General features: G+C 35.8%; 1 protein-coding gene across 1 annotated transcript in view; it reads left to right on the forward strand.

Annotated features, from left to right (window-relative positions):
- Nucleotides 1-25,496, forward strand: part of LRP1B (low density lipoprotein receptor-related protein 1B) — a 671,221-nt gene that overhangs the window by 559,072 nt on the left and 86,653 nt on the right. Inside the window, exons 53-60 of the mRNA XM_010000387.1 lie at nucleotides 772-894; nucleotides 3,098-3,238; nucleotides 4,375-4,562; nucleotides 5,970-6,153; nucleotides 8,219-8,304; nucleotides 11,780-11,902; nucleotides 15,863-16,044; nucleotides 18,447-18,646. Of these exons, the coding sequence (XP_009998689.1) occupies nucleotides 772-894; nucleotides 3,098-3,238; nucleotides 4,375-4,562; nucleotides 5,970-6,153; nucleotides 8,219-8,304; nucleotides 11,780-11,902; nucleotides 15,863-16,044; nucleotides 18,447-18,646 (1,227 nt within the window). The remainder of the gene's footprint in view (nucleotides 1-771; nucleotides 895-3,097; nucleotides 3,239-4,374; nucleotides 4,563-5,969; nucleotides 6,154-8,218; nucleotides 8,305-11,779; nucleotides 11,903-15,862; nucleotides 16,045-18,446; nucleotides 18,647-25,496) is intronic.

Here is a 25,496-nt window from a genome sequence, read left to right on the forward strand (position 1 = left end):
ACTGAAGCACACCAGCTGAAGATCAGTATGTGTGCCATGTCATAGACATTATACAGCATGTTTGCTAATTAAAATTAGCATATTATTGACTATGCACTTTTATTCCTCTTCCTGGAGAAAATGCTGCTGCATGTCAAGGAGGTTGTGTATCAAAAGGGGAGACAGAGTTCTGTCTCTGATTTATTCTGGTTAATTGTTCAGATCTTGACATCTCTTGCCCTATAAACTCTTTATGTCCAGTCTTCTGAGATGCAATTCTATTAAAAGAGTCAGGAGTTCAGTAGTAGTTTCATTAGGGGAGTTGCTTGATTAATATATGTTAAAATGGTGTAGGTTAAAAATGTTATAATATGTTCTGTCCACTGTATGCATTTTTTATCACTTATCCTTTTCTGGGCTGAGACATATTTTGAGTATTTACAGATTTCAAAGAGCTGCTTTTATTCAGGAGCAGAGTCACGTAGGAAGGACATCTCTGCTTCCCAAATGTTCTTTTCCTCTGAGGCAGATCTTAGCTTAGTTGTAGGCAGCAGCAACTTCTGAAGCCTTTCTGTCTTGGATTACATGGATTTTAGTGATCCTTACTACTTTAGCTATCTTGGTGGTGATGAGGAGCTTTTTCTGCTATTCAGTTGCTCTTTGTATGACTCAAAACTTGTGGTTACTTCCATTGAATTCACTCAGATTAACTGGTCTTACTTTCTTTTTCTGTAAGAAAGTGGCTATTAATTAAGTCATGTAATTCATTTTTCTGTACTGTATTTTCCCTAGCTCCTAATAACACTTGTGACGAGAATGCTTTCATGTGCCATAACAAAGTCTGCATTCCCAAACAATTCGTATGTGACCATGATGATGACTGTGGAGATGGATCAGATGAATCTCTGGAATGTGGCAAGTATAACAAAAGTCGAGTAAACAGAAAAAATTCAGACTGTTAACTATAAGGCCTTCTGCAAGGACTGTTGTTGCCTCAAATCCTTATTGAAAAAGAAAGCTCTTTTTAAAAATTGTTTTAATGTTAAATTTTAAATTATGCATTAATGAATGCAACATGCTATTAACTTGGAGCTGGAGCTACAGTGACAAATTCTTTGATGTAGTTGTGACTTACAGTTGATTGCTAATAACATAACAGAAGTTTAAAATGTACAGTCTATAATTTCTGGTTTGTTATGTATCTTTTTTTTTTGTCTTTGTCTCTGTACACATTTTTTTTCTATCAAATAATGAAACATCACTGTCCTGGCTATTCCTTCAGTTAAATGGTACCAACTAAAGCTGTATGTAGTTGTTTAATTTTACCATTCATATGAATTTTGGATTTCTTATGTCATTGACTGTACAGTATATCTAGGCCATACTCTGAAACATTCATCTAAATAAATAATAGATACGGAAAATATAGAGCAAAGATTCCACCCAAAAATATAAGGCTGTTTTTGTGCAGTTAAAAATCTGTATTGAATGGGATGAAATTTGGTTTTAAATATATTCCTAAAAGCTGAATGAAGGGAATCCATTCAAAAAGCTAGATGTTTATTTTTCTGTCTATAGAATAGAAAGGTCAATTTTCTTGTTTTTTACCAGAGTATAATTCAGATGTAATGTAAAAACGGGACTGGTGATTGGAGTTTGGTTTTTACTGGTATCAGACTAAACAGATTTTAAAAGTTCTTTGAGACAAGTTTGATTCCATTACATAAGCCTCTCTTTTAAATGAATTATGAATAATTGTGTGTAAACAAAAATATAGCAATAATTCAAGCTGGGGAGAACGTGAGGACAAAATACCTTCTCCCTAAGGTGCATCTCCTATTGCAACTACTGGAGACAGAGCACCAAGCTAGGTGAGCAACTGTCTCATCCTGCAAGGTATTTCTTATGTTCTTGATAATAAAAAAATATTTAGGACCTCTATTCAAGAATATGAAATTACATCAAGAAGATTAAATGCTTTGTTTATGTGGCTACTCAAAAGACAAATACAGGAATAGGAAGGATTTCCTGGTTTTGGTTTCCAGCTTCTTTATGTCCTGTCATCAAGAACAGAGGCAATATTAAGCAGGAGCCCTTGTTCTGCACATTTGTAATGACCTTTCTGATGGTGACATGCCTGTGAAATGTTGCAGACATCAGGTAAAGCTGTTGGTCTGTAAAATCTTGCACTCAAAGGTGACTCAGACAACCGTATAAAGCTTTCCATATCAAGCCAGCCTATCTCTTTTCAGGCGTGATCTATGCTACATACTGTTTTTTTCTTGAGTTTTAAATAAATCAAGGCTTACTTTCAAAGCTGTTTTAAAGGACTATGGAGAGTTTGAGGCAAAATTTATACACCTAGAATACGGGAAAAGTTACACTTTTCTTTTCCAAACAGGAACATAAGTTTTGTAGCACTTGGTTTTGTGTACTGAATCTTACAAGTAAAAATCTTAGAAATAGAAGGTGAGTTTCCTCTGGGAATTTTTCAACTTTCATGCTTCCAAATTGAATAGAAAAAACTAAATTTTTTGCTGACTTTTATCAATTTTTCTTTGTTTGTTTTGAACTCTAGGATAAACACTCCAAGTGTTTTAAGAAGGAAATACCTCTCTGGTTTCTTTGCTTCATTATATATTAAAATTCTCTGTTAGAAATCCATTTTAACTTTGAAAATGTATATATTTTATAGACACTTAATTTTGTAGCTGTCTTAGAAAGTGCATGTTGAGTGTGGTTAAAATGATTAGTGCTCTGCATGTTTTAAAGAGAAAGCAGATAGTAGAAAGCATATTGCAAGAATATCTGCTGGGCATAGTAATTTCTAGAATGTCCGTTAGAAAACTATTTCCTAATAATAGCAAAAAGTTAGTTACATCTACAAGAAAATGTATTTATGATTGAGAGCTGCATAATTATGTTTTACATATGTAGGAGTTGTTTCGTGACTATGCTGTGCTGCATAAGAGACATTTGATTTCTCTGTTTCTTGGTAGACGTGTATACAAGCATGAAAATCTTTGTATCTTTTTGCAGAACAAAATATATTTACATTGCCTTGTGTGTGCACAATTTTAGCTTGGAAGTGTGAAGTCATTGAGTGCTGTATTTCTAGGGTATCGTCACTGTCGTCCTGGAGAATTCACCTGTGCTGATGGAAGATGCCTGTTGAATTCCCAGTGGCAATGTGATGGGGATTTTGACTGCCCAGACCATTCTGATGAAGCACCTATAAACATAAAATGCAAAAGTTCAGGTTCGTGTTGAATTTTTTAAATAATGTTGTTTGACCTTTCTTTTTGACAAGCAGTGGTTTAGGATTGGTCAAACCTCCTAGCTTAAACCTCCAGTGTTTTCATGGTGATATTCCTTATGTCTTGCAAGGAGAGTGTGTTGTCAGTCCTAAGCATCCAAAACCTCAGCTCACAAAGTTGCAGCCACCAGTTCCAACGGTATAAGAGCTGCTAGTTCATCTATGCAGTCATTCTTTTAGTACTAAAATAAGAAAATATTAATGTAATTAGTGTCAAAGTTGATAGTTTCCCCTGAAAACTGTTCATATATTTTTTTACTCATCACACAGAAGTGAACCATACAAAAAAGGAAATTAGGTTATTCTTCCTTTAGTAAACACTGGTCTATTTTTTGTAGCAAATTACTGACCAAATGTGATTTTCTGCCAATTGATATTTTCTACTGGCATAAGGTTGCTGATGTCTCACAGTTTTGAGTAGAAAATGAATCCTGGTATATATATATCATGTCCTATTCTGTAGCTTTTTGAAAGATCCAGAATCTTACAACCTTATTGTGCAGTAGACATGTTGTACAGCCCTTTGTACCAGTTTTTATAGCAATTGCACATTTGCTTTGAGGGAAGGCAAAATACCTGCTTTAAACCACTTTAAGTCAGTGTTCTCAGTCTGATTTCAAGAACCTGAATACAGCTGAGGTGAGGTATTTAGATTGTGCCCAATAGGAAAATAAAAACATGTCCATGTGTCTTCAGAGATGAAGTGCATCAGCATCCAGTCACTAATGTTAGTAAAATCCTCAGCAGCTACAAGGAGAAGCAGCCATGCTTTTAAAGCTTTGCAAATTGTACAACTCTGTTTTGTACAGACATAATGTAGAAGATTCTCAATTAGATGAAAACAAATGTGTAGGAAGGAATAATAATTGGAAGTATTCACACATTTTCCAGGAGAGGAATAAAGCTTTACAGACACTGGCATGTAAAAGGTGTTGCAATGCTATCAATAAGAAATTAATATTCAATTTTTACACGGTTGTTTCATCTCACATGCATATATTGCAGCTGGTCCATGAGAAAATTGATTCCAAGTACAAATAGACTACACCAAGTCATGTTCTCTTTGTTTTGTTTTCCAGAGCAGTCATGTAACAACTCTTTTTTTATGTGCAAAAATGGCAAGTGTATTCCTCAAAGCAATGTCTGTGATAACAAAGAAGATTGCAGTGATGGATCTGATGAGAAAAGCTGCCACATTAATGAATGCCTCAGTAAGAAAGTTAGTGGCTGTTCTCAGGATTGTCAGGATCTTCCTGTTGGATACAAGGTAAATAATTACAAAATGTGGTGTAATATGTTGCTGATTCTTAACTGTCTCTTAACTACTGTGTGATTATAATTAAACTCCAGGGTGTTGTACTTCCTTGTTAGGAAATAACTTATGTTCCAAAGTATCTAAATTTTGTTTCCATTTAGCAAACCATTGCCAATTGTATATAAAAGAAAGGTACAATACATACTTTTAACCTAAGGAAAAGAACATACAATTCTTTAAACACAACAAATCATACTGATGTGTACAGAGCACTGAAAATCAATTATGAGAAAGGAAGACAGATGGGAGTGAATGGCAGGAAAAACAGTTTTCTCCAAATTATTTTCTAAGTCAAAGACACTTACAGAAATTAAATAAAACATAATAGCCTTAGTTGGAGGATAAATTCTTTAGTTGTCTGCGTGTGATGGTGTTTTCTGAACCACCTGAATCTGCTCCTTAGCCTTCAGATGTAGAGAGGAATAGTCCTTGGGTATTATGTAATCCTGAGCCACTTACTGCACTGACCTGCAAATAGAAGCTGAGAACAGAAGAGAGATTTTTTTCCCCGTTTTTACAATTCTAAAGTATCCCCAGCTCCACCTCTAAATGTCCCATTATTTGTTGTCACACTGAGGACTAAATAAAATCTGTCCAATGTGACTTATCTCGAAAAGTATTGAAACCTCTGAAAACCCTATGTCAGGAGGCCACTGACCAGAGAGCTGGAGAGTAGGCTGGGCACAGCAAAACCTTGCTGAAGGAGAGTCGTCGTGGAAAAAGCATGTTCTGGGTCTCTGCAGAGAATAACGGAGGGAACATGACACACATTTTCCTTTGGTAAAACCTCTTTCAGAAACCCTCTACCCTGTTGCATTTGCCATCAGTCATGTTGCACGTGATAAGCTTCCCATGGTGGTCAACAGACCCCAATAAAAATTGCCATCCAGATTTCTCGTTCATCTCCGTGTGTCTGTTACCCAGAATGCTGGATGTTATCTATTCTTCAAGAAATACTATAAAAACTATACATTTACCAAAAAGCTCAGGTGTACTTGAAAATTAAGAACTCCGAAAGGTCCCTCCATAATTATTTTCACCTTTTCATATTTCCTTTCGTATTTTGAAAAGATGTGGTTTACTTCAGTTAAAGAAGAAAGAGTAATTCTTCATTTGACAGGGTTATTTGGGAGGGAACACTATTTAGGATCACAGCAGATGTAACTGAAAAGAAGTGTAGCTGTGTCTACCTGTGAACAATAGCAATGTAATTAAGCAATGTAATTAAGGTGATACCTGAAGAATGTAAACTACATGAAAAAAATGATGTTGCTAACACATACAGAATAAAGTATATAAGGTAAAAAAAACAGAATCCATGAGTAAGTCAAAACAAATATATTTGGTTTTGTTTCCCAGTGCAAATGCTGGCCTGGATTCCGGCTGAAGGATGATGGCAAAACATGTGTAGATATTGATGAATGTTCTACTGGATTTCCCTGTAGCCAGCAATGCATCAATACATATGGAACATACAAATGCTTGTGTGCAGATGGGTATGAAATACAGCCTGATAACCTAAATGGCTGCAAGTCCCTTTCAGGTATCACTTTATTATTGTTTGCTTGGGTTTTTTTAAAATTCAAAGCTGTATCCAAAGTAATTTGAGAAATAACATTGCCTCAAGGTCCACGTTACCTCTTTATGCAAGATACACAGAGTTACTCTGAAGCTCACCTGCTTCTTCAATAAACTATAGGAGTGTTACTCAATGTCTGAATGTAGTAAGTTCTATTTTTAGTATGTATTAATAGTTGCAGAGGATTGTGAACGTTGAAACTGGTAAATTTATTAAAAAGGTTTTAGGAAAATTAATTCACTTCAGTAATTAATTTAGGAAAGTTAATTAATCTCTTAATTCTACTTCTGATTCCCATTAGAATAGTATGTTTATGATAAGGGTTTGAAAAACTTCTGCTGTTTTACTTAATCAACTTTAGAATATAAGAATGTCAAAAGGAGGTGTTAAAAGGAGGAAGAGGAAAAAATAATAGAAATTGGAAAATATTATTCCAATAACAAATAAAATCCTCCAGCCTTGCACGTAATACAGAGTAAAGTTCAAGACATAGAAGAACATTGGTGATTTCCTCATCCCTCTGTCTATGCCACTGATGTTAGTTTTATGTGCTTCAGTGAGTAAGATTCACTAGATCAGAGAAAGGAAGAGCAAAATGTCAACAGGAAAGAAACAAAAAACCCATTTCAGTGTTCTGCTGGATTTCCTTTTTGTGCAGGCAGTCTTCAGCTTGAGCAGACACCTCCCTATTCCACTCTTGAACAAAGCAGCTTGTTTGTGTTTTGGGGTTGTTTTTAAAGTATGAAAAAACCTTATATTTTCTTTCTAAATGGCAAGAAGACTGGGGCCTCTGTCTGCCTCCTGTTCCTGTCTCAGCTGCTTCCCTGAGTAATCAGAGAAAGCACAGGAGAGGGCAGAAATAAAGGATCTGGTTTTTTATTTACTCCCGTCTCATTCCTTGCGAGCCACTTGTACATTTAGAAGGCATAGATCACTCAGATGAGAAGGGAGCTGGAACACATCATGGTACAGTTTATTGGAGCTGTAATATATCAAACTTCAAAAGTGATCATGACAAAGCTGTTTGTGTGGTGGCAAGGATGGTTGTGCTGTGAGGAGAAGCCAATGAGGGAATGTTTGGTCTAACACTGATTTCTTGCACGAATTGCTTTGAACTGTTAACAACAGAGCAGAGCAGCCCAGCCATTCTCCTAAACCACTAGCAGTGCTGAGGATGATGCCTCAGATCATTTAAGAACTGAAGAAACCCTTCAGAGTTGAACATAAAATGCAAGGAAGGTGGTATGATATATTCAGTTCAAAAGCAGAGTAGGTTGGACACTACATTACATTCCAGGAAGTATGAGGTGTAGATACAAGTCTCAAAAATATTTTAAATTATTATTAGTTTGTTGGTTTTTTTTAAATTTTTGCTGAGATCTCTGTTAATAGAGCTAAAATAAAGACAGCATTTAATTTTATTTTTTTTCATTATTATTTATGTCAGCGTCAGAGATGTTTCAAAGTGATGACATGAATGAGTATCTGAAGGAAAACTTTTTTTATAAACTAGAAAGCCAGGGGTAAAAAAGCCAAATCTGGCCTCAGTTCAGAGTTAGAGAATCAATATTTGTTCAAATAGCTGCTTCTTTGTCTGTAATTTTCAGAGTACTGAAATCTCAAAAAGCAGTAGTGAAAGAAATGGTTTATTTACTACTGTAACAAATAATAGTCTTAGTGATAATTTGGAAGTGAATGTTGAAATTAAAACAATATGTATGAAATATATTTCAAATGGAATCTCTGACATTAAATTAGCATAAAATACAGAATGGTTCCCATATGACAAAGGCAAAAAAAATTAAATTGCATTGAAAGATATACTAATTGATTGTTTTGTTCATTTTTATACTGCATCATTGATCTTTCTTGGAACATTTGAATGTTTTAAATATTTCTTTCATCCATAACATTGATCAGAGCATGTAACATTTATTTTTCAAACCATCTGTATTTCAGCATTGTATTCCTGATTTTCCATAAATTAACGTAAAAGCTAGTCTAATATATTCTTTCTCCTGGGGTTTAGATGAGGAACCTTTCTTAATTCTGGCTGATCATCATGAAATAAGAAAAATTAGCACTGATGGATCCAACTACACTTTGTTGAAACAGGTATAATCTTAGTACCATGCTCTAAGTTTAACTCAATACTTTTGTTCTTTTCTAAAGTGTGCAACTGACAGTAACATCATTCTAAATTGGCACTGTGTGCACTGTAGAACAACTGCAGTACCTTCACTGGTTTTATAATAAACTGACCAATTTATCTGAGTTGGACATGATTAAAGCTCAGGCAGTTGTTTTCTCAGTCATTCTGATATGCTAAAAAAATTGTTAATTATGATCCTCTTCTGTCACAATTTGTTTTGCACAATTTTAGATATTTCCGTTTTTTAAGAAAACCCAGGACAATTTGGCCATGTATTATTTGGGCTACTTACTGTCATAAGCCAAAGCTATTCATTGACTTAGACACAAAATTCCAAGATTTACGGTATTGCAGCACAAGGACATGTATCTTTGGTTCTGTCTAACTTTTAAAATAATTTCTCTAAATTATGATCACAGGGGAAAAAAAAATAATCAACAAACAACTTATTTGGGAAACTGCAAAAATAGAAAGTCACCCAGTTAGTACAAAGCTGTCATTCTAGCAGTTTGTGCTACTTCTGTGCTTCACCTAAGTGTAGTTAATTACTGTAAGGTAGAGTTCCAAACTATGTTTTAATCAAAACATGTTTTATTGAGTACTAATTAATCAACTGCAGAAAGACTAGAAAAATCAGCTATGACAGACAATAGGGTTAGGCTTTTTGTGACTTGTTGTGTCAGTAACTGTGCATCTTAATGTCACAAGAGAGGTGTTCGTGTCTTCATGACAGTAATTACAAAATTAACCATCTTGCATTACATATGGGCTTTATTTAAGCATAGCAAGTGTTATGTTAAAGTCTGTTTGTTCTTCTGAAATCCTTCTGAATGCCTCTCATTTACATCTCACTGCCTCTCTCCTCTTTTGCTGGTACATCTATTAATAGAAGCCTGTGAAAAGAGGGGAGCAACAGTAAATTTTCTTTATGGTTGGTGCTGACAGGTTGGCTCAGAGCTTCATCAGTCTTGAATTTAATGGACTCCTCTTCAGTACATTAGAGACCATGTAGCTCCAGCCATTGAAGAGAATCTGTGTTTTCCATATCACGTTAATTCACTAGTCTGATAAATATCTGTGCTATTGAACCTGCTGGCCTTTGATCCTACAAATATGACATTTTTAAAAGCATTGAGATTTTAAAGCAAAAGGGGGAGCTATACCAGCAGAACAGGTTGGCTGTCTTCCTCGTCAGGAGAACTTTTCATTATTGTAATGTTATGATGGATCCACTCTTTCTTAGACATCTCTACCAGATGAAGGCAAATACCAGAGCTGCTCTGGCAAAGGGTCAGAACCACCCTTCTCTGTGTATTTGATCTGTGCTTTGCCATTCTAACACTTATTCATATAAACTCAGAGTAAAGGAGCTGAAAGGAGTTCATCCAGTCTCCTCTGAGTTGTTACGTGCCAGCTTTTTCCTCTCTTTTTTTTTTTTTGTTTTGTTTTCCAATATACATAAACAGTACAACTGTTTGAATTGTCTCATATATGTTCTTTGACTTCCATTTCTTTCACTCCTAGTCATCCAAATCCTTAGGGTTTCCATAGACAGTGCAGACAGAGAGAATCTTCCTCTTGCATTTTACCTGCATAACTTTTAATTAGGATTCCAAGAGAACACAAATCACAGCCTAGGGCACCATGTGCTGTGTGTAACAGAAACAGGCAAAACCACAGGGTTAAGGTGAGGGACTAATACAGCTGATGCCTTCTGAAAACTTCCCTATTCCTTGTTGAAGCAGATTGCACAAGAAAGGACAAAGGATTATGCTAGAAGAACCTAAAATTGACATGTAGGTCATGAAAACTAGATGTTGTCAGGACAGATAACTCTACTGCAGAAAGAATGTTACCTGCAGTTGGTGCTCTGATAAGTATTGGAACTAAACTGACCCAAAATAAAACACTTAAAACCAAAGACTTGCAGGCAGTCAGTTCCCTTCATTAGTGGATACTCAAGAAACTTTTACAGAACTGTATCATTTTTCCCAAAATACCAACCTTGATTTCTAGAACGTTATAAATTTGTGATAGTCTCTCATGTTCATTCATCTGTTGTCTCCTTTGTTAAAAATTGGGGGTGCAGGGTTGTCTGTACATGCATTTCTACTAATAAGAGAAAAAGACAGGAGAAGTGTTTTGCAGCATAGTTATGACTGACAGAACTGCACTTGGTTTTTTTAAAACCTTGTGTGCATGGATATGGTTTTCTTGAAAATGAGAATGGTTTCCCAACACTATTTTTTAAGGCTTTCTTTAATGATGGTTTACACAGCCTAATCACTCTGCCTCTACATTTTTATTAAAATACAAATTTACACTGTAGTACTTGGCAGATAAGCAGTGTATCACTTTCTGTACAATTAAATATCATAGTGCTTGGTTGTTTATTTTAGAGTTGGCTAGACCAGCACATCCCCTCTACAAGTATGAATGACATTAATGAGGGAGGTTGCTGATCTACCTGAGAGTAGAATGGCATTGGGCTGATAACAGAATTGATTAACTGATCTTGTGGTTTTAAAAGGAGTGCAGACTGCATCTTTTCTTTTTACCACTGCTGCTTCATCTTTGATTGATAATCACATCTTTGTATATTAAGAGTAATCGTGATTTCACTACCTAGCAGAATGTTAAGCAGATTGTAGGGCAAGGCTTTCCTATTGTCAGATAAGGAAATAGGAGTCATCATCTGAATGCAATAACCTCTCTTTCTTATCTGCCATTTGGGATGAAAATCCATTATTATATGATTGCTATTTCTGACCTCAAATGCCATCATCACTCTTTCTTACAAAGTATTGGCTTAGAAATTTGAGTCACAGGAGATTTCCAGATGCCTGCTGGATCTCCAGCTTGAAAACCTCTGTGTGTGTGTGTGTACACACACATGTATATGTACCTATAATAAATTCTATAAATTCTTATTCAGGAATTAAAATTAATGCTGTTTTGGATGCCACAGTTTTGAATTCCTGATTAATTTCTATTAATAATTAAATGGTTTTGTTAAGTAAAATAATACCATTTTTTGCTATTTCTGAGTTTATTGTTTGCAAATTATTGTCTTCTAGTTTGCCAAAACAACGTCAAACATAGGAACTAAGAGAGAAATTGAACAAAAGTTAAAATATTTACCCTTAAACTTCATTTTAATAATAGAAATTAAAACCACAGAAGCTTCATTTAGTTTCTGAGTCATCTGCAATTTTTAAGTGAGATAGGTCTTTGACTCAGAGTTTATTTCTGTTACAATTTTTATCTTCATGTGTTTACTAGTAGTGTATAAAAAAAATGAGGGAGGTACTTAAAAAATAAGCAGTCAGTAAAAGGAAGCATTTTGAATATTACATGCCATATATTTTGCATTCCAAATGCTGTCAGTTTGTATTCAAACACTTCAATGCAGGGACTTTTTTTCCCCCCTGTTTTTAGGGACTAAACAATGTGATTGCAATAGACTTTGACTATAGAGAAGAGTTCATCTATTGGATTGAGTCCAGCAGACCAAATGGCAGTCGCATAAACAGGATGTGCTTAAATGGAAGTGATCTCAAGGTAAGTGGGTATCAATAATGTCACTACTAGAATTAATTTTTTAGTGTTTTGGGAAATGCTTCTTCATGCTTCCAAGCTAGATTGTGAGGTTGTGATGTATGCACGCAAACACAGCATGAGCTAACAAGGCCTAATAAAATTTAACAACATTTATATCTTATAGGGACTAAGAGGACTATATTTATAAGCTAAATTCCTTATGACTTAATTGACATTTGACTGAACTGGTAGCTCAGTATGATTTACAGGATGCCAAAGAAAAAAAGTTATCATGAGGTGCAGGCTGTGTAAATACATTAATATATTATTTCTTAATATACAATTTTCAGTGGTCTTCTTTCTCATCTCCGCTACACTGATAATGAAAATTAGTCAATGTCTCTGCTGTTCACAAATCCACTGATAAGCACATTTGTTGACATACATAAGCATCTTGATGGAGATTTTACTCAAATAGGGTGCTGAATTCAAAGCAAAAATTGTGAAAATAAGTGTAGTTAATATTCATAAGACTTTTTTTCACTAAAAACATGGCCCAAAGCTTTTGCCTCTGAAAGCTGAAAATGTGTGCAAAAATTGACCAAGTATTACATATTGTAGCTGTCTGGAATTGTCAGTAATCTGTTATCCAGTGCTGAATCATAGAATCCTAGCATGGTTTGGGTTGGAAGGGAAATTTAAGTTCATCTAGTTCCAGCCCTCCTGCATGGGCAGGGACACCTCCTACTAGATCAGGTTGCTCAAAGCCCCATCCAACCTGCGCTTGAACCCTTCCAGGGAAGGGCCAGCCACAAGCTCACTGGGCAACTTGTTCCAGTGTCTCACCACCCTCACACTACAGAATTTCTTCTTAAGGTCTCACCTAAATCTCTCCTCTTCTGGCTTAAAACCATTATCCCTTGTACGCTCACTACACATCCTGGTAAAAAACCCCTCCCCATCTTTCCTGCAGGCCCCCTTCAGGCACTGGAAGGCCACCACATGGTCTCCCTGCTGCCTTCTCTCCTCCGGGTTGAACAGTCCCAACTCTCTCAGCCTTTCATAGGAGAGGTGCTTCAGCCCTCTGATCACCTTTGTGGCCCTCCTCTGGACTTGCTCCAAGAACTATATGTCCTTCCTGTGTTGAGGCTCCAGAACTGGCCACAGTACTCCAGATGGGGTCTCATGAGACTGGAGTAGAGGGGCAGAATCACCACCTCCCTTGACCTCATGCTTCTTTTGATGCAGCCCAGGACACAGTTGGCTTTCTGGGCTGTGAGCTCATCTTGCTGGCTCATGGTGAGCTTTTCATCAACCAGCTCCCCCAGGTCCTTCTCCTCAAGACTGTTCTCAATCCATTCTCCACCCAGCCTGTATTCATGCTTGAGATTGCTCCAACCGAGGTGCAGGACTTGGCCATGTTGAACTTCATGAGGTTGGCATGGGCCCACCTGTCAAGGTCCCTAGGGGAGGCTTTGCACAAGTCCAGGTGGATGATGTCAGTTGCTCTTACGTTGTCCACCAATGCTGTGACTGCATCATAAAAGGCCACCATATCAGTCAGGAATGATTTGCCCTTGGTGAAGCCATTGTACGTGCTACCAACCACCTCTGTTTTCCATGTGCCTTAGCAGAGCCTTCAGGAGGATCTGCTCCATGATCTTTCCAGGCACAGAGGTGAGACTGACTGGCCTGTGGCTCCCCGGTTCTTCTTTCCTTCTCTTTTTGAAAATGGGGGTTATGTTTCCCCTTTTCCAGTCAATGGGAACTTCACCAGACTGCCATGACTTTTCAAATATGATGGAAACTGTCATTGCAATTTCATTTGCTGGCTCCCTTAGGAGCCACAGATGGATCTTGGCAAGTCCCATGGACTTGTGCACTGTCATGTTTTTTAGATGGTTTTGAACCTGCTCTTCTCCTACAGTGAGAAAATAACTCTTGTTGACATGAGTGGTTACCATAGTACATACTTTATAGTTGATGTTACAAATAATTAGTTTCTCAATAAGCTTGTTTAAATGTTACTTTTGTGTCATGAAAGACAATTTTAATGGTTGACAACCTTTTGTCTTGAAGTATGAATTTCTTCTTTTTTTTTCCCTTCATATTGTTATACGATTTACTATAAATGTAATGTTAGTGTAAGTGATACTGTTTGACATATTACCTAGGATTTCTCTTTTAGAAAATAACATCTTTTCAGCATGCCAGCTCTAGCTTTTGTGGTGTGGGAAACCCAATGGCATCTCATTTTTCTTCTGCATTTGATCAGGGAGGAGATATTTCTACAATTGAAGCAACAACTTGTCATATAAATCTGTTTGAAAATTGAGACAGTGTTTTATGTGTAGTGTTGTAGATTCAAATGAAATTTGTTACTGGAAAATGCTGTAGTGAGCTGGATTATGTACATTAAATGTCACAGTGGTGACATCAGTGACTGGAATAAACTTAGAATGACCCTCCAAGGGAAAAATCATCAGAAGAGAGACTAATTATGTTGGTTGATGCTTCTCAATAGCATATCTGCAGCACAATCTAAGACTGCAGAGCTGTCCATTTCTATGTGAGATGTCCCATGTTGCAGTGCAGTAGTTGCTGCAATTCCACATTTATAAAACACTGAGGCTGGTAGAAAACAAAATATTTTATTCATATTAAAAATAAAAAAAACAGTGCATATCTGGATTTAATTTTAAAAAGATTTTATAAACTGATAAATAATGTAATAACCTGAAAGGGTGCTTTTACATATTCATAAATATGAAATTGTTTTGAAGTATCTCAGTATCCCTTATCTTCAAGGCTTTTCAGGATCTCCCAGTGGTAAATAAAATTAAAAATAACACATTCAGTTATAGATTATCAGGTTTATGTGTAAAGCTTATACTCTGCTGCACATATTTAGTGGTGAAGATGACTATGAACGAGAATGTACACTACAGTAATGAAGCCATTATTAGTACTTAAGAAATCTCAACTATTTTCAAGTATTGGTCTCTCTGATTTATTATTTTTTTACCTTAAGCTCTAGTTGCACAGAACTAATCAGCACCTAATCAGGAATAGAACAGGTCTCAATAGACTTTATCAGGAATAGAATTTTTAAGCCTAGAAGCTGGATTCTAATGATTGGGAATATTCAAATGTCATTCAGCATTTAACATGAAGGACTCCCAGCCAAGAAAGATTGAATCATACAATCATGATGAGATGTAATCAGGTCTATCTAGAGGTGCTGGTTCAAGTCTCAGAGATTTTCAAGTCATCAAAAACCTTGGGAATATCATGTCTCTCAGTAAAGTGCAGAATTTCCAGTAGGTCACTAAATTGCTTCTGTCTCTTAGTTTATTCCTTAATAATGTAGCACTTTTGAAATTTCAGTAATTCTTAGAAAGGTCCTCTATCTTCTGTCACACCAATGTTGGAAATAAAGGAATGTTTGTTTTCTGACTAGGTAATCTTTTTCTGTTTGCCTGAGTTGAGTGCCCTTATGGTCCATCTGTCATGATGACATATGGCACCACTGTAATATTAAAATAAAATATATGCCAGCATAGACCTGAGAGGGAACTGGTGAGCTAATAAGCAGACATGTTTGAGGGCACACTACAAGGAGAGAAGCCTCATCTCCATTCTGATCTGTGAAAAATAAACACAATAGTAAAGGGGGAAAAAAATGAGGGACTTGAGATGAAAAATGAAAGATGCAAAATTATTACAAGTCAAGTACATATTTACTACATCAGGGCATTCTACATTCTCCCTTACTACAAGGAAAGAGTCACATTGTCTTAGCTACTTAAGAAGTGTCATCACTTCAGATGTGTCATTGTTTAACAGGGAATAATACCTATTCTTCACATGTTGTGGGTCAGTGTATCATATATCCAACCTCTCAATATTCTAGTATTTTTAACTCTGGAATTGTTGTTCTGGTATTTAGATGAATAATTTGTGCAACCTTGGCTTTTCCAGGTAGTCCACAACACAGCTGTTCCCAATGCACTGGCTGTCGATTGGATTGGGAAGAATCTCTATTGGTCCGATACTGAGAAGAGAATTATTGAGGTGTCTAAACTCAGTGGCTTATACCCTACTGTCCTTGTGAGCAAAAGGGTGAAGTTTCCTAGAGATCTGTCCTTAGATCCTCAAGCTGGGTATGAAGCAACTATTTTGCAGTAATTCATATAGAATTCTATTTTTATATTTAAATATTTTATATTAAAACAGAAGATAGGAAGCACTAATTGTTGGGGTTTTTTTACTATCTAACTTTCAGCTACACTGGATATCATAGTCTAAAATGCATTACCAGTGCTGCTTATATCATTGTTACATATCAAATTGGTATAATCACAGAACGCCAGGTTAGAAGGCATCTCGAGGATCATCTGGTTCAACCTTTCTAGGATCCTACTCTTGTTGATATGAGATGGCTCAGCACCCTGTCAAGCTGAGACTTAAAACTGTCCAGTGTGAGGGAATCTACCACTTCCCCTGGGAGACTATTCCAATGTTTGACTGTCCTCATGGTGAAAAATTTACTTCTTGTGTCCAATCGGGATCTCCCCAGGAGCAACTTGTGCCCATTGCCCCTTGTCTTTTCCATGTGACTCCTTGTTAACAGGGAGTCTCCATCTCCTTGGCAGCCACCCTTTAAGTACTGGAACATTTAATAAGGTCTCCCCAAAGCCTTCTCCTCTCAATGCTGTTTTGTTATACTTACTACTTAGTGTATGTTTCCTTTTAATGGGAGGAATGCAGATCCGTAAAAAACTCCCTACCTTTTTAAAGAAGTGTTACTCAATAACAGCATTCATATTACATGGGAGGAAATTCTTATGGTTTGTTTCATTAATTTTCTGAAGTGATCTATCTTTTTAGCACACTTTTCTGTGGTTACTGGTTTTCAAAATATTTTGAGCCATTCCATTACCATGTGTTTGAACTCCTAGTCTTCTAGGAAGGTCTGGATACACACTTAAAAGTTAATAAACTTATTTTGCTCCTGCTCAGTCTGCATCATGTGTACAGACTTACCTTTTCCAGGCTTTCTTTTTTTAATAATTGATATATTTATTTGTTTATTTTAATATAGAAGACTGCTTGAAACAAAGAATGTGTTTGCATTTCAAAGTCAGAGTTATTGTTTGAAATATTACTAACTATATTGTAGGGTTTTTTCACACAAATGAGAAATATTAAGCCATTATATTGCTGATGCTATGCAACAGTAATATGTTTCCAAACAAATTTTTTTCTCTTGGAGCCAGGGGAGAAAATTCCCATTGTCTAATGCTTATTTGAAGCAGGCTCAGTGTCAACATTTTGCACCTGTGTTCTGCAGGATAGCTGTATCTGCTCTTAGGGCCACCATTCTCTTCTGCACACAAATACTATTCCAAGTTGCTCTGCTATGGAGACAGGCTGAGTGAGTTGGGGCTGTTCAGCCTGGAGAAGAGAAGGCTCCAGGGAGACCTTACAGCACCTTCCAGTGCCTGAAGGGGCTCCAGGAAAGCTGGGGAGGGACTTTTCACCAGAGAGGGTAGTGATATAGGACAAGGGGTAATGGTTTTAAACTGAAAGAGGAAAGATTTGGGTTAGACATCAGGAAGAAATTCTTCACCAGGAGGGCAGTAAGGCACTGGAATAGGTTGCCCAGGGAGGTTGTGGCTTCCCCCTCCCTGGAGGTGTTCAAGGCCGGGTTGGATGAGGCTTGTGCAGCCTGGTCCAGTGTGAGGTGTCCCTGCTTATATCAGGGGGGTTGAAACCAGATGACCTTTAATGTCCCTTCCAACCTTCACCATTCTATGATTAAGAATACTGGCTGCATCTGGCTTTTTGAGACCCAAAATCTGTAGAGTGGAGGCATACCAGCTTCCCAACTGGAAAGATTTGTCCTGATGTTCTAAGTAGTGATATGAAACATTAGCAACATGCATACCTGTACCAAGTAACAGGATTTTTTATTTTATTTTTTTTGTAAGAACATGTTCTGTATTGTGGCTAAATAGCATATTGAGGAGAAAATTGCCTCTCTGCTTTCCAACAGTCTGTCTCAGTGCTTTACTCATTTTTAAGTCCTTTGTGTGAGAAATTATGCTACTGTTTTGAAACTAGTACATCTTGAAGTAATATAATTTTCATCATATTACTGTTAACAACAAAAACAAGATTTTGTAATATATGTAGAAACAAAAGACACTGTAAATGTCATAAGTTTAGAAGCAAGTCCATTTTTGCAGGATTTGAGATTCATGAGGTCTAATCTGGGCAAAACTTCCAATTTTACATTATCAAGAGTAAGCAATTTAGATGCAATTTTACTAGTCCATAATAAATTTTATGAAATCAAATCTAACTTGAGGACTCTGCTATTCAAATGCTTTATGTTTAGCATACTCCTTTACAGGCAGGTCTAGAAAAATCCAAAAAGCCATCTGACAAATGGAAACATTATAGAATAATTGCTGATTAATTCTTGAGATCAACAAAATAAATGATTTTGTTAGTATTTTTGCATCTCTAAAGAAAGCAGCTGTTGTATTTTCTTTTATAGATACCTGTACTGGATTGATTGCTGTGAGTATCCTCACATTGGCCGTGTGGGTATGGATGGCTCCAGTCAAACAGTTGTCATAGAAACACAGATATCTAGGCCTATGGCTCTTACAATAGATTATGTCAACCATAGACTGTATTGGGCTGATGAAAATCATATTGAGTTTTCTGACATGGATGGATCTCACAGACATAAAGGTTGGTCAACAGCTTGTTTTATTTTTAGGTTTTTTTGAGTTTTTTCAATATTTTTTTGAAGTTATGTTACATAATTCTGTTATGCATAACTATGTAAAAACTTAAAACATTTTTACAACCTTTATTGATACTTCTTTTCCTTTTAATCAATACTTTAAAAGTGGCTTTTCATATTCATTCTCTGTTAAGAATAATTTTTAAACACCCGGTAATACATGTCCTTGGAAAAAATGAAAACAGAAGCTCTAGGAGCAGACTCAGCAATCAGAGGCTGCCCTGTCAGTTCTGGACTTTAGTGTATATTCATAACTCATGTTCTCTATGAAAACTGGAAGGGGTATGTGCTGTGTGCCATGTGTTAGAATCTGGTTAAAAGCAGCCTTTTCTCCAACCTGGGAAAAAGCAGGAAATGCCCATTAGTTGGCTCTGCATGAGCCAATAAGTAAAACCACTATTGCAAATGTAACTTGGGGCATTCCAGGTAGATGTATAAAATGATAACTTTTGAAATACTTATATAATGAAGTCATTATTATCCCTCTGTTCTGCTTCTCACCTGATAATTAGAACCTAGTATCTTTTTTTCTATAGAATGTTAAAAGAGAAGTTTTGCACTATGATTCTTATATTCCACATGGTATAATTAAAGATCTTTCCCTTTGATTCAAATATATAAAATACTTGGTAGCAGTGTGTGTTTGAATTCATTTGCTAATGAAAATTTATAAAACCTTGGTACTGGTTTAATATCTGAGACAAGCTCCAAAAGTGACAGTGTCTGTGAGTAAACCTGGTATCATACTACTTTTGAAAGTACAGATGATACATTAAACCTTCAAGCAACATAAAACTTTGGGATAAAAATCAGGAGGTATTTAAATACATGGCAGGAAGATTTTCTCCTCAGCGAATGCTGTTTGTCAATATCTGTTTTTAGGAGCTTCACTCAAAATGTAATTATCAAACTGAAGTCAAATTGCAGAAAGCTTCTGTGGATTTGACAAAGAAGCAAGAATTTTTGGTGCCTGAAATGGGTCAAAGATTCCTGTAGTTGCTTGAAAGCATGCTTTGAGAATTTTGCAAATCTCCTATGTAATGATCAATTTTTTCCCTGCCTCTCCCCTTCTGCTGGAACAAGCTACCAAATAAATTTTGTATGTCTTCATGGTTCAGGACAAGACTAGAAATATACCTGGCAGATACAACTTAACCATTGCAGATTGTCTTAATAAGGGAAAGTCAAGGCAGTTTAGTGGTTGGGGTTTAGAGGAGGTAAAAGCGATCCCTTCTAGTTTTGTGATATGAGAAACTGTAACGTATGTTGATAAGCACTTAAATGAGAGAGATCAGTTTCAAATCTTGTGATAACTGTTTTTCTTGAAGATTTATTGTTCACATGGATTTCATGGTCCGTTTTCCGTTGTAATTTTAAGACCCTTGGTACTGTTGAATTTGTTAACTAAGAGATGAATGAGCTTATTCAATCCTTTGTTTTCTCAAATGGAGAAAGATAAAGGGACAGGCATGATGACAATAAAATTGATACTCGTGGAACAGAGGAGAAATGGGTATCATGTGAGTGATGCAATCTGAAGTACTAGCCAGCATAAGCTAAACTTTTATTCACCTGTTTCTGTGACCTTTGAGGATAAAGTGAGCTTTCTGTGAGTGTTTTCTGATGAAATCTTTTTTGGATCTTAAGCTTTCTGTTACAAAGCATAACAGAAAATGCCACAGAGGTTTCATAAGAACCAGCAAGTAAGTATCTTGTTAGAATGGGTAGCTCATATATCAAAATGAGGTATTTTTGTATGAGGGAGACTTCAGTGTTCTTTGTTCTGCCTTACATTCCTCTTGAGGACAAACAGAACAATCTTAGGCTAATTATAAACACGCCCGTATGTTCAATCAAGGAGTGTTTGTTCTTTGCTGTGGGAGTTCACATGTATTTTGGAAATGTAGATCTCAGTGTTAACATTTTTGTTGCAAGTTGGGTTTTTTTCTTTCTTTCTTTCCTATGAATCTTGAAGACTTTTTCAGGAAAATAAAACATCTGCTGTTTTACTCCTGTAACATTCCTTTGCATTTCAATAGAGAAATGGGCTTTTAGAATTGTCAAGAGAGTCCTAGTAAGAACTTAGAAAACATTCTAACTAGGCTGGAAATCTTCTGGTACTGGGGAGCTATTCTTGGCGCTGGAGGCAGCAATGACCTTGCTTATCTATTTGAAGTTTAATGCTTGATTATGTAAACTGTCTTTAGAGCTTAGCCAATGTAGCACTGCAGCATTCACAAATGTTATGTGCAGTAAATGATTAAGGAAACATTGAAGCACTAATCTGGCTAAGCACTAAGCTGGTTTACTTCTCTGAGCTTTAAAAAAACACCAACATTTAAGAATTTGTCAGACTTAACAGCTGCTTTTGGTTCCCACTGCCCAGAGGAGACACAAGCTTTGCAGTTCCCTGGGTACCTGATTGCTTCACACAGGTTTTCCTGTCCTTGAGAGCTCTTCAAACCCACAGGTGCCCAATATTTTCCCATTCCACTCTTTGAAGATGTGCATTTCAGTATAATGAAACTATAAAAATGGAATCTGATAGTCCAGTTTAGGAAGTACAGAAGGTTCTCAGAGCTGAGATTAGTCCTGTCAAGTTCTTTGATGTTCTGTGCTGCAAAACCAAAAGTTGAGCACTTTATTGCTTCATCTTACAGGGGCATGAAAATTAAACAGTAAATTAAGTGGTAGAAAAGTGCTGAACCTTAAATAGAGTGTTTATACATGGCCTCTTCAGCTGCAATATAGGGAACAGAAAGTAACTTTCATAAAGTATCTCCAGTATGAAAAAAGGTTTAATTCAGAATTTGCTTCTTAATGTTTACAGACTTCAGAGTTGGTGTACAGGTATGCAATTTTTAAAGTATCAAGTATAAGAGGCTTTGGAGGTTATAACTTTCATATTTAGCACCTGTAATTTCTAAAAAATGCTAATTTTCAGGTCTTTTTAGGTAGAAAGTGGTATATAAATTTGAAAATTAATTAGAGAGTCTGTGAAACTCATCACACTATCAGTAATTCTGCTTGAATAGTGATGTCTGAGAATAACTTAATCACTGCAGTGACAGCATGCTGCTCTGCACCACTGCTGGGTACCTGACACAAACTTCTCACAGTGAGATTGAAAAGGCAATACAACATTTTAAGTGGGACAATAAAATATTTCAGTCCTAGACTCGATCAGCTAAGTTTTGAAAATCTATCAGTTTCTTCTCGTGGGGTCATTAATAAGCCATATGCAATAGCTTGAATACCACAGGTAGAGTTGTACCTTAAGATATTTAGATTTAATTTTGTCCTTCTTCTTTTGTGATAACAACTTTGAGATGTATAACAATATTTGTGTGATTTTTTTACTATTTCAGTTACATTTTTTTATCTTGCAAAATATCTTACCACTTAGTGCTAGGACTTGCATCCCTCATACTTAACCTGCTATAGATTTGTCGAGTATATATTGTATTTGCAGAAAGAAATAAATATATATTATATTTGCAGAAAGAAATAAATATGCATGCACATGTTTATAAAAATTTCTGTAATATCATCCTAAAAGTGATTATTTTTTCCTGTGAAAAATGGCCTCATTTGCTGTGATTAATGTATATATTATCTTTAAAGTATTCTTTTTCCCCATTCATTGAGTTTTACCAGTTTGGTTTTTTAACCAAAGTGTCAGTTGAGTCAAAGTAATAGTGATTATAAAATGTCTCATCTGTTTGTTTTGGGTGTTTTTAATAGTGTTTTAATGTAACCAATTTAATTACATCTATTAAAGTTAGATACTTTTTCACAAGTGTAATAGACAAAATCCTGTCATTCTGGTTAATTTCATTGTCTTAGCACTGCAAATCCTTTTTCAAAAGGAGCAATCACCAGGAGTAAGCCCTATAGAGAAGTAAAAAAAACATTGCCTCAGTCTGGAAGAGGTTACAAGTAAAATGAGACAGAAATGGTTGTAAGGGAGTTCTAAAGAGGACAGTAGGGGCCAATTGTTTTAGCAACAGAGAGGATCAGCAATTTCCAAGTTTATTTCATTTTTGTAGATAAAATGGCTGTTATTAAATTTTCTTCCTTGATACAGTTTCTTATATTCTTAATATAAGAATATTCTTAAGTAATTCTTAAATATTCTTAATTCTTCCTAAGATATTTGTCACTGGTTCCATTTGGGTCAAGATGTCAGTAGGCTTTTTATTTTTATTTGCATTTTAATGAAGTTCAGGAAACCAAGACTTTCAGAGTGGAATGCAAACTAATGTAGCTCTTTTTTTGAAGAGTTGATCCCCAATGTAAAGAAAAGTTTATCAGGTATTCTTCCTGAGTGTTTTGAGATACATATTGGATCTGAGTTCACTTCAACCCAATTTTTAAAGCTGTCATAGAGACAATAGGGTAAAATTTTTATGAGAAATCTTAAAAGGAAAAAAAATATGTATTGAACACATAGGCAATTCTGGACAGTAATTAATAGCAAGTGATTGCACTTCTCATGGCTGTGTGTTAAAATATGACTATTTAAATATTCCCCATGTATTTGCTGGTAGAGATCTGAGCTTTATGATGGTGCAATGTAACATCTTGATTAAATGTTTCCAAATAGGTGATGAAGGGGAAGAAGATCCACGTATCAGTCATGACTAACCTGGCTTTACTTTGACTTTCTAAGTTGTTCAGTGCTTGCCAAAGAAAGGAGAGGAATAATCTTCCTTTCCTTGTTGAAAACTGTGATTCACACTGTAATGTGTGCTGTGAGGTTACTAATTAGTGTGCTGTGAGGTTACTAATTAGTATCGCAACATGTAACTCATGAATGTCACTTATGAAGAGATAGATCAGAAATGCAGCTAAGTTAAAGGAAAGACTGGAGAAAGTGGGTGTTTCTTCTACTGCATGCATTTATGATAAATCAATAGCTGTCACCAGCTGAAATCTTGGAAAGCTTGAAACACTGATGTCCTCAAAGGCAAAGAATAAAGAGCATGAATGACTGTTTTACTGTCCTGTCAGAAAATAAGATGTAAACATTTCCTCATGGTTTTGTGTTCAATTTTGGTCATTCACAGTTGATGTGAACTGTAGATTTTATAATCTATTACATGTCAACAGTTCTGATGTTTCATTCTTTGCAACATACTAAAAGTTAAAGTAAAGAAAAATAATATTCAACTATGATAAGACTATTCCTCAAACAGTAAAGTAAATCAGAATGAGCTGCCACTGAATGCTTGTTTTTCAGAAATTTCTCTCAGTCTTTACAGATGTACCAAACAAAATTAAGTATATGGAGTTTTATGGCCAGCTTAGATGAATTTTTATAATATTTTTACACTTATGTAACTGTTATTAATTATTATTTTATGAATATTTTTATCTTTTGCAGATGTACCTAAAATTCTTGCTTGTCTTTTAGTATTTGTACAGTGGCACAATCATGTGACCTAAAGGTTACAAGAAAACTTTCAATAGCAAATGCTTGTTATCTGCCTAAAGTAAAAAGTACTGAGTTCAAGGTACAATATTCAATATATTGTTTATAAAGATGACACAGTGGATTGTGCCTAGATGTATTCAAAATCACATGGTAAATATAATAGCAGCAAAAAAAAGGAGTTAAATGACTTAAATTCAATTAAGTAGCTCACTGGGGAGAGTGGTAACAGAGGAAGTCAGAATGAGTCCAGTTTTTCAGGGATATGCTGAAATATTGGACAGTGATTCGAGACAAAATAATTCAGAATTATAATTTCCTTTTTTCTAAATGACATGAACATGTAAATTCTGTGCTCATTTTGTTAATTACAGTAATCTAGTGGCAAGCATAGGATATTAAAATTAGTATTTCCAATTAATAATTATGTTAAAACATTTTAAAGATAATTAAATTTTAAAAATTAAAATTAGAGATTCATGCCTTTTCTGAAACAGGATACAGTTGAATTTGTCATTCTCCAAGATGTATGCAGACCTTGAGAAATCTCAGTGCCATTGCATCCCCTGGCTCCATGCTACATTTAAGGGGAAGCTGGGTACAATTCTCTAGTCTACAAGTCTTCTTCCTCACCAAGGGAATTATTAACTCATGACAGAGCAGAACCTGGGTAAAATTTACATGCAGAAAGTTGATCTCACTAGGTGATGACGCTGGACAGACAAAACCTGCTCTAGATTTTGGGTCTCTTCCTGAGTCTAGGAGGTTTTTCCTGAAATTTATTCTGATAAATTCAGTGGTGAGAAAATGGGGAGAAAGAGGGAAAAGAATCAGCATAATGGAAATACCTGTATTTTATAACATCTGTATTCTTGTTTTGTTGTACTTGCTTTGTTACTTTGGTGGAAAAACTGGAAGAGGTGGTACTTGAATTCTCTCCTCCCTCCCTCAGGAAAGGATAGCAAGAATTTCCATGGGGAGTGGTTCACTTCTAGGTTACAGGCACCCTTTTCACAATGTGATTCTACAAATAAGGGAAATTATTAGAGCTCTTCTTGGGTTTACTATATTATGTGGGTTGCCTACATAACAACTACCAAAAATAAGATTTCTTGGCATTTTGACTAATGTGTCAGAAATTTTATGAAGCTTTTCAGAAGAACACCATGCTGTTATTTGGGCATGACTGCTATGGTAAATGTAAATAGACAAGAAGGGAAAGTAAGAAGCAAGGTTTCCTGGACCAGAAGGCAACACACCCTACACTGGACTTCTCTATCACCAAGGCTGTTTGATACAAAAGTGAATTTTCTAAGTTGTAATTCCATATACTCAGTATCTGTCACCAGTTCTCATTGAAC

The sequence above is a fragment of the Chaetura pelagica genome, unplaced genomic scaffold (assembly GCF_000747805.2).
Source record: "Chaetura pelagica isolate M959 unplaced genomic scaffold, ChaPel_1.0 scaffold386, whole genome shotgun sequence".
NCBI lineage: Eukaryota > Metazoa > Chordata > Aves > Apodiformes > Apodidae > Chaetura > Chaetura pelagica.